The 9,538-nt window shown below is 42.8% G+C and overlaps 1 protein-coding gene across 2 annotated transcripts in view; it reads right to left on the bottom strand.

Moving 5' to 3' along the window:
• Positions 1–3,612: 3,612 nt before the first annotated feature.
• The window catches only part of sncga (synuclein, gamma a), a 6,664-nt gene continuing 738 nt past the window's right edge, over positions 3,613–9,538 (bottom strand). The window contains exons 2-6 of one of the 2 annotated variants that reach the window (XM_026190599.1): positions 6,836–6,877; positions 6,553–6,680; positions 6,100–6,126; positions 4,932–4,988; positions 3,613–3,952 (exon numbers count right to left, since the gene is read on the bottom strand). In XM_026190599.1, the coding sequence (XP_026046384.1) occupies positions 4,932–4,988; positions 6,100–6,126; positions 6,553–6,680; positions 6,836–6,877 (254 nt within the window). In that variant the 3' untranslated portion in view covers positions 3,613–3,952. The remainder of the gene's footprint in view (positions 3,953–4,931; positions 4,989–6,099; positions 6,127–6,552; positions 6,681–6,835; positions 6,878–9,538) is intronic. The other variant, XM_026190600.1, reaches the window with a different exon arrangement.

Genomic DNA, 9,538 nt, shown 5'->3' with positions numbered 1-9,538 from the left:
CTTATACACGCGGGTGCGCTCGTCCCCTCAGGTGATGCGGTACGAGAGCCGTTCCCGCCCTGCTGAGGAATCAGGTGTGGCTGCCACACAGGACCAATCATGTTGGTGTGAACCCAGGCGGCAGTTGAAGAGTGACGGTGAGGAGCTCCACATGTAAAAGTCACATCGCCTGCGGTCAGAGCTACGCCGATACTATGAGCATCACCTACTGGCTCTAAAAACAATGAGGGGTGTGTCTGCATATTTAAGTGACAATAACAAGCTTTATTATTAATGCTCATAATAAAAACCTGCTTTCATAGAACTGCATCAGGACACAGCAGGAAGGACTGTGTGTGTGTGTGTGTGTGTGTGTGTGTGTGTGTGTGTATGCGTCAGTGTGTGTGTGTGTGTGTGTGTGTGTGTGTGTGTGTGTGTGTGTATGCGTCAGTGTGTGTGTGTCAGTGTGTGTGTGTGCGTGTGTGTGTCGGGTACGTGATTGGCTGCTGAATCCAGGTGTTGCTCTTAGCAGATGGTTTATGGGTTGGACTGCACCTGCCCAGCTGTTGTTGAACGCCTTTCCACATTAGTTTACAGTAACCATGGAAACCAGGTGACAGGACAAACTCACCTGCAGCCTTTTACGCGCAACATGTTCATGTTGATCTTATTAGCTCATTTACAGGAGTCAACATAATGGAAGCAATTCAAGCAACATAATTTCACGTCTTCAGTAATAATTTTTTTTTAAAAAATGAGATAAAAACAACATTTTTAAATTTGAAATATATAAATAAATATATAAATATATATTCATGTTAGTCCACATTTTGAGACTAAAATTCAAAATCTCAAACTAGCATAATAAGATAACATAATATAAAATCCAAAACATTTAACATTCCTGAAAACCCTCTCCTGTCTGATCATTTCCTGATAACATTTACATTTACAATAATTGATTACACAGCGGTGGAGAGTAGACGTTTATCAAAGTAGATGTCTTTCTGAAAGCGCTGCAACTAAGTTTAAGAATATAATCCACCCACTGTTATCATCTTCAATGCCCTGTACCAACATAGAGCAGAGCAGCTATCTGAACGCTACCCCAACAGAGGTCAATTATCTTGTTAATAATTTCACCTCCTCACTACGTACGACTCTGGATACTGTAGCTCCTGTGAAAACTAAGGTCTCTAATCAGAAGTACCTGACTCCGTGGTATAATTCTCCATCACGTAGCCTAAAGCAAAAGACTCGTAAGCTGGAGAGGAAATGGCGTGTCACAAATTTAGAGGATCATCATTTAGCCTGGAGAAATAGTTTGTTGCTTTATAAGAAAGCCCTCTGCGAAGCCAGAACATCTTACTATTCATCACTGATTGAAGAATAAGAACAACCCCAGGTTTCTCTTCAGCTCTGTAGCCAGGCTGACAAACAGTCAGAGCTCTGTTGAGCCAACCATCCCTTTAACGTTAACTAGTAATGACTTCATGAACTTCTTCACAAATAACATTTGAATTAGAGAAAAAAGTATCTGTGAGTGCATCTACATAAGAAGGGACAGTGTTTGCATCCCACCATCCACTGTAAGGACACAGATGTGAGCTCCCACGAGGTACCTGAACTGAAACTAGTTGAGGTTTAGTCCTTATACAGAACAGCAGAAACAAGTAGGCAACCTTTTCTGTGTCGTCTGGAAACATTTGGTCTATATTAACTTTTCTACGTGTGTTGTGTAGATCTTCACAGTGCAGCAAAAGTGGCCCAAGTATGGAGCCTTGTGGGACTCCTACAGAGGATTCAAGCTCAGCAGATCTTTGGTATACACTGTTATGATTAAATCCACATTAAATCATAACAGCTTCTTCAGAAAGATGAAAACGTGTGAGTTTCATAAACAGATTGTGACTGGCAGTATCAAATGGTTTTAGTCGTTTGCTGTTTTTCCTGCTATATGTTTCTTTATTGTTTAAACTCAGTTAATCTTGACTTTTAAAAATTAGCGAGGAGTTTCTTTAACTGCCACTTTGTGACAGAAACACCCATCAGCTGCTCTGCAGAGAAACAGGTTTCTCTTTCGTTAAGTGACAGTTTCACGCGATCATCAGCAAGAAGTAAAAATACTCGTGAGGAACGCCCTGCAGACTGGAACATACCGACACATCGCTGCACCTGAAAACATCCAGTAAATCTGGAACACAAAGCTTAATCAGGTCAGGAAACAAAGAGCAGACAATAAACTAACTGAAAATAGAACTGCATTCCCAAACACTGGGAACGTTCAGCAGCTCAGCAGGTCGGTCACATGATCGGGTCTGAAAAGAGGATCTCAGAGTTTTTCAGAAGTAAAGAAGAGCCGAGGTTCAGTAATCTGCAAAAACTCTACTGTGAAGACAATTTATAAAAATCACAGTTTTACAGAAGTTTATGTTCTGGGTCAAAACTCAAACTCAAAGTCCAAGAAAAGTGCAGATCAAAGCATCAGTTACAATTAAATTACTATTTGAAATTCAAATCAACACAATAATAAAAAAGATGATATAGATTCATAATTTAAAAAATGATGAAATAAAATTTCTAAACTGAAATAAAGTTCAATATGAAGAAAAAATGTAAAATAATAATTTGCTGATTTAATGTTAAGACACCAGACGTCAGATTTCTGAGGGTTAATATAAGAAACTCATCGCTCTGGGGAAAAAGTTTAAATGATGACAGGAATCAAAAAGCTTCGCTCTCCTCCCGACAGCAGGACGAGCTTGTTGCTGCGCATTTCTGACACTGGGTGACGCTGCAGCAGCTCGGCGGCCCTGCAGAGGAGCAGCAGCGCCTCACACATGTGGCAGCTTTAACATTTAGACTAGAAACAGTGTTTCGATTTTAGCAACTCTGTTAAAGGAAACGCAGAATCACTTTAAAATGAACACTAGTTAATCAAATATTTAACATAAAGAGTGAAAATTTACACATCGTATAGTTTTAGCACTGGCTTTAAACCAGGACAACAACAGCCACGCGCATCGAAATAACGAATTCTGTGTTTAAATTCAAAGCATTTCCTGTTTATACGGCGAGTCTTCCTTTCTGAGTCCTACAATAAACATCATTTTTCTAACGGTGGACCGAGTGACACCCGGGTGAAGATGAGAACCAGAAACCTGCAGCGTCAGCAAAAGTAAAAGATATTCTACTGGATATCAATCAGAGTTGTTTTATTGTGTTTGCTGACAGGAAGCAGGAAATCAGGCACATGTTTACTCTGAGCCCCAAAATAAAAAACTGAAAAATCCTTTCATCAGCTCGTCTGCGCGGGCGGAAAACACGAGCTGAGTGTCTGTGGGCGACACAGACGTTTGCTTTAGTGACGACACACAAACACCAGTCTTTCAAGTCTTTTTGTTTGTTTGTGTTTTTGGTTTTAAATTTAGCAAATCAAAATTCATTTTTGAAACAAACGTTCCCCCTCAGACCGTCCCGGGAATACTGCGGACACATGAAAATGCTCCACAGCAGGTGAATAAAATGTGAAGCAAAATAAAATCCTTTGAATAAAAACAACAAGAACGAATCAACGTTTTGTGACACTGAAGACGACGAAGCTCAGAATGTTAAAACATTTTTATTTTGTTGTTAAAAATCAGCAACACATACAGGAAGTGTGTGTGTGGATTAATCGTTTCAGTGTGTGTGTCAGCAAAGCCACGTGCATTTATAAGGCTTCAGGTAGCCCTCTGTCAGGGGGCGGAGCCCAAAAGAAACCTGTGGTCCACAACAGCCAATCAGATGAAAGTGTGGAGTTAAACCGACAGTGTATATGATGAGCGAAGGCGGCGTAACCATGGTGCGCGGGGGGAGTGATGAGGAGGGTTTCTCTTGGTTAATGAGGGGTCAGAGGTCAAAGGTTGAGCAACAGATAAAATATGAAGATCCTTCTTCTTCTCTCGTTCGGTGACGGCAGGAAGTTCAGAGTCTGAGGGAAACCAAATGAAGAGGAGAAACATTTTGTTTAAAGCAGGTGAGTTAGGTCAGCTGACGTGAAGCTTACCTGTGACAGGTACGGTGCAGCACATATATCCAAAGGACATTTTAATCAAGGACTTTTGACCTGTAATGGATCATTTTTGTGTTGTATTGATGCTGAGCTGTGGGCATCTTTCCTGGTGACTCGCATCACCGAGCAGCTTTTCTTTTCTGTATGTTCTCATAATTATGTTGTGCCTCCTGGTGGCAGCTTCATGCTGGTTTATTTGCTTGTTCTCTGCACAGAAACTTTATGATTAGCACCACGTTGGTCTTATTGGGGCCATGTTTGTTATTTACAGCTAACAGGAGCAATGTGAAACCTGAAGGGCTGTGGGCTTTCACACCAACAGCTGTGGCTACAGTGTAGCTGCCATCACCAGTGTGTGAATGGGTGGATGACTGGATGTGTAAAGCGCTTTGGGGTCCTTAGGGTCCTAAAGCGCTATACAAATACAGGCCATTTACCATTTAGTGTACTGCACAGAAATGCCACCAGAGGGCAGTAAGTGCTGGTCTGCTGAGCTGAGACACTTACAGATGTGCGCCATCAGCACCAGCAGGTGATCCTTCATCTGCTCACTCATGTACCATCAGGATGTCCGATAAGAATCTTTGAACCAAGGTAGGGGTGTTGTTATCTACTGACTCTGTCGTTTAAAAGGATGTTTGCATTTAGACGAGTTAACTGATCTAAAAGTGAACCGCTCCAGCAGTTTGACCTGCATCTTCGGCTAGTCAGACACAGCTGACATGAGACTGATTAACTACGAGGGGGAGGGCTTTGTCAGGAAGTGCAATCAACTCTGCAGAAAAGAGCGAGCGCACTCTGATCGTATGAGGATCATTATCATCCTGCTTCCCCAAAACTCTGCAGATTCATCTGCAGCTGAAACTCAGCATCACCGCTCTTTCATGGTTTTTCTCACCTACTGTTCAGCTGGTTCAGTCTGTTCTCCTCCTGCGTTTGGTTTTTGCAGCTCAGTCTACAAATCAGACAGAAAAGAGGTCAGTGCAGCAAATTTGTCCATATACAAAGCTGCATTTCTCCCCAAAACAGAAGCCATTAACACAACACTAATGACATGAATAATCTCCTTGTGGTTTGACTCTGAGACACCACTTTAAAGGTTTGCTGATGTAAAATAGATGTAAATAGAAGTTAAGCTGCTTATTTTTGGGAGAAATGAAACTTCATTTGGAGCAATCAGAACCACAGCAAGGCGTTCAGAAATCCAGAAAAGTAAGACGAAGCCAAAGTTGAGCAAAGGCGAAAGAAAAACTCGTGTTAGTCGCTGTAAACAACCTGCTGAGATCATCTGTGATCATTTCCAGCTCCTACTTTGGTTTCTGTAGGCTCCTCAAGAGAACATGGCTACATATGATGCGATACATCAGGAAATATATTTCAAAGTTACATGTAGTCATTGTCTTCATGGGTGCAGAGTTGTCAGTTGTGGTTAACAGAATAAAGAGCAGTATCATGCAGCCGTTTCCTGTTAGTGTTGTTATTCATCGTCAGCCTCTTTTCTGCTTAAACACCCTTCATGCAGGTTTTGTTTCTTGTGTTGTAGGAGCAGAGATTGCTGTTCGATTCCCTCTGATACTTCCATACTGCCACCGCTGTCACAGCACCCACACCGCTTAAATCAAGCCCAGCTCTCAGAGAGCGCCTGTCAGCATTAAACGAAAGGTCGGAGAGGGATCATTAAGGCTGTCAAACAAATTCTCTAGATTCTACTTTTTTCTTGTAAACATGCTCCTTTTCCACATTCATTTTCCTTTGTTTTATTTTCACATATCTGCTGGTTGTTTTACTGTAAATTCGCTGGTTTCTTTTCTTTTAAGTTTACAGTGTTTTTGCTTGTTATTTTGTTATTCTCCTTGTCCAGGACCTTATTTGTCTGTTTTAACTTCATACGCAGCGACAGTAGGAAGACTTTATCTAAAGGAAATGATATTTTACTGATGTCCAAAAAATCCCTGACATCTGGTCTTTTCTGATCTGAAATGTCTGATTCGTGAAGCTGTCGATGTCAGATAATCAGGCAAGAAGCTTCATGCCATGCCACCCCTCCCCCTCAACCAATCAGGCACCTCCTCAGGCACTGGCTCCGCCTCCTCCTGTTCACATCCAATAACCAGAGAGTTGGAAATGACAAAGGACAAAAAAAGTTATACACAAAAAACAGACTGTGAATAATTACTGCATGAATGCTGAACACATGACTTTGACTCAGTAGTCATGAATATAATGAAACACACTTTATGTGAGTCTCCAAAATTCTGTCACGACTTTCAAAATTCGGTTTAGAAATATATTTTTGTAATTTTGTTAATGTGCAAAGTAGAAGTCCAGCTAATAAATTACTTAAAAACAGAAATTTGAAATAATTGTATAATACAAGTATAACCTTTATCTGTAACATGTGAGAAAAACAAACCCCAGGTTATACAAATAAAATAACAACAACACAAAAGCAAAAATGGAAACGAGACGCCTCAGTTCTCGTTTATATTTAAAATTTATAATCAGCTGACGTCACTCACCGTGCTAACGAATCCGGTTGCCGCTGCCGCATTCTCCACCCCCTGCACCGTTGCCTGGGCAACCTCATTGGCCCCAGAAACAGCGGTGTCGGCCACGACGTTAGCCTGCTCGTTCGTCTTCTGAGCAACTGGGAGACAGGAAATCAATGCTATTTTTATTGTTTGCATTTTAAAGTAAATGAGAAAAAAATGAATTTACAAACTCGTGAATGATTTCGATTCTTGCTTCCACCATTGCATAACTTCAGTACAGTAAGTGCAGTTTGCACTGCAGGTGCTTTACCTGTGTTCACACCTGTCACAACTCCCTCCATCGTCTTACTTCCTGGAAAAAAAGAGAGAAAACCTTCGTGAGAAATGCATAAATCAGAAGCAGAGAGTTTGTGTGGTCATTATTCCTCTCTGGCTCTTCCGCACCGTGCCGCCCCTCCCTGAGCCTGGTTCTTCTGGAGGTTCCTTCCTCTTAACAGGGAGTCTTCCTCTCCGCTGTCACCGAGTGCTCGCTCGTATGTTTGTTGGGGTTTTCTCTTTACTGTACAATATAAACCAGCAGAATGCAACACTGTTTGTTTTTGTGCCATATAAATAAAATCAAGTTGATTCGATTCACCAACAGTGGCTGGAGACTTTCTCGCTGGCTTCTCAGTGCTTACTTTGCTGATGCTTCATACAATGTTCGTTCTTCACATCAGCGCAGCAGCACAATCACAGCCGTGTTCATGGACCCGATTTTATGAGTCTGGATTTCAAACCCTTCCTGCTGTTTCCAACGATTAAAAAGGCTTCAAAGAATCAGGCCACAGCTGTTAGAGGCGGCCAGACAGAAAATCTCATCTCTTCACCTTTGTTATAATCTATTAATCTGTTTCATGAAAAAGCACCATTATCAGACTCAGCTGTTTTGCATGGATAAAGGATGATGATTGTTTATTGGTATGAATAAAAGGCCATTCGCTGACAGCAGCCAATCTGCAGCCTCGTTAATTATGCATCATCTTTGCATCTTTGAGCTTCTTCCTTCCTGTAACTGCGCTCGTGCAGCAGCCTCAGCTTCAAACATCAGCGCTGCAGGGAAACAGTTTCCACGGTGTTTGTGTGAGATCAGCCGACAGCGAATCACAGACAAAGAGTCCGTTCACTGCGAACCGTCACATGTCCGAGCAGCTCGACGCCCACTGGCTGAATTACAACCGAGTCTGAATCGTTTCCAAACAACACGAAGAAGAATGCCGAGTGTTGAAGTCGTCCGTCCACCTCGCTGTCTGATCAGAGGCAGCGCGCCGTCCCCAGAATGTTAATAAAGAACAAAACAAGGGGAATGAGAGCAGAGAGTGGGCTGCCTGGGCGCAAAGTGGGTGACATGAGTGAATAATTCAGAGAGCTCAGTTTATCTGTGAGGTAGAAACCAGGTCAGCCTCCGTCTGGACGTTTAAAAACAGACGTTTGCTTGTTGCTCCTGGTTTTATTCGCCCCACATGAGCTGTGGTTTGTGGCTGAACAGAAGAACAGTTGAATGAACAGGGCAGAGCTGCTTTAATGTCATTAAATATCAAACAGCACACACATTTAAACCCCACAGATGACGAATTATCCTTCAGCTGTCAGAAGCTTTTACTTTGAAAGCCTGAGCTTGCTGAACAGGTGAGCACGGTGTGATCAGGTGTCGGGCTCATCTCTGACCCTTCCTGCTCGTGGACAGGATCCAATCTGGGGATCTCTGAATGCAGATGATGGTCTTCTGTTCTTCACACGACCTTCAGCATGAACCGGCGCCGTCTGCAGCCGGGCGTGAGCCGGATTACTGCCTCAGGTAACATCCACCATAAAGGGTCATAATGGGCGGGGCTTTGGTTGTGTTTTGGCCACATGCTGAACAAGCACGTTTTCAGAAACTATGAATTGGCATGCATGGACCTACATCCCCGCAGTGACCGAGAGTCTCTGGATGAAGAAGAGTGAGAACTCGTCTGAGGGACTAAATGTGTCTTCGTGCCTGGGAGGGCCTCGCCACTCCTGCTTCACCTGCTTCACCTGCTTTGGATAAGTGGACGGATGAAATCGTGCTGCAGCAGCAGATCAGGATCCAGTCGCAGCGTCGTTCTGACAGGTTACGCTAACCGGAGCTGCGATCCATCAGGAAGAGCTGCACTTTAAATCACTGAACATTCAGCTTCCTGTCGCCCGCTCTCTTCATCCCTCCTTGATTTTCTACACAAGAAATCTCAGTTCTTTCTTTCCATTAGTCTGTTGTTCTGGTGTTAAACAAATGCCACTCAGTGTTGGGGAGTAACAGAGTACATGTGCTGCCGTTAAGTATTTAAAATACTAAATATGAGTAACTGTATACTGTTACAGTTACTGTTTAAAAGGTGGTATTTAGAATACAGTTACTTTGTTGAAATAAACGGATTACACGGCGGTACTTTCCTGTTTCATATGTTTGCTATGATCTCTCTTTTTTTGGTTTCCACGTCGGTGGAAACCAAAACAAAACACGCATTAAGAGGCTCAGATGTCTGTGTCTCAATCTCACGTCTCATAATGATTTAATATGAAGGCAACAGGCAGAGCGTTACAGGCATCGCCCTAAAGCATGGAGCCTGATGGGTGGTGTAGCCCAGCTGTAAGTAAGCTATTAAGACTCGACTGTACACTGTGTTCGTGTTTTCCTCTTCCTCCACCTCCCCTCATCTTCCTATTCTCCCTTGGTCTGTTCCCCATCATGAGGGATGCGAGGAGGACGAGCGAAATTCGACAGCAAACGGGGATGAATGAAAGGAAGGGATGAAGAAGGGACAAGAAAGAGACAAACAGCCAGAAGAGGAGAGATGGAGGATATACTTTTGGTGGTGAATGAATGAAACGAGTGGGTGTGTCTGTCTCCGTCCACTGCTGTTTGTCCTTTGGTGTTGGATTTCACTCGTCCTCCGCCCATGCTTCATCCACTGTCCACCAGGAAATGTGAAATTTCAAGTGCAAAGTAGTT

The sequence above is a fragment of the Astatotilapia calliptera genome, chromosome 13, assembly GCF_900246225.1.
Source record: "Astatotilapia calliptera chromosome 13, fAstCal1.2, whole genome shotgun sequence".
NCBI lineage: Eukaryota > Metazoa > Chordata > Actinopteri > Cichliformes > Cichlidae > Astatotilapia > Astatotilapia calliptera.
This window is presented reverse-complemented; position numbering and strand designations above follow the sequence as displayed.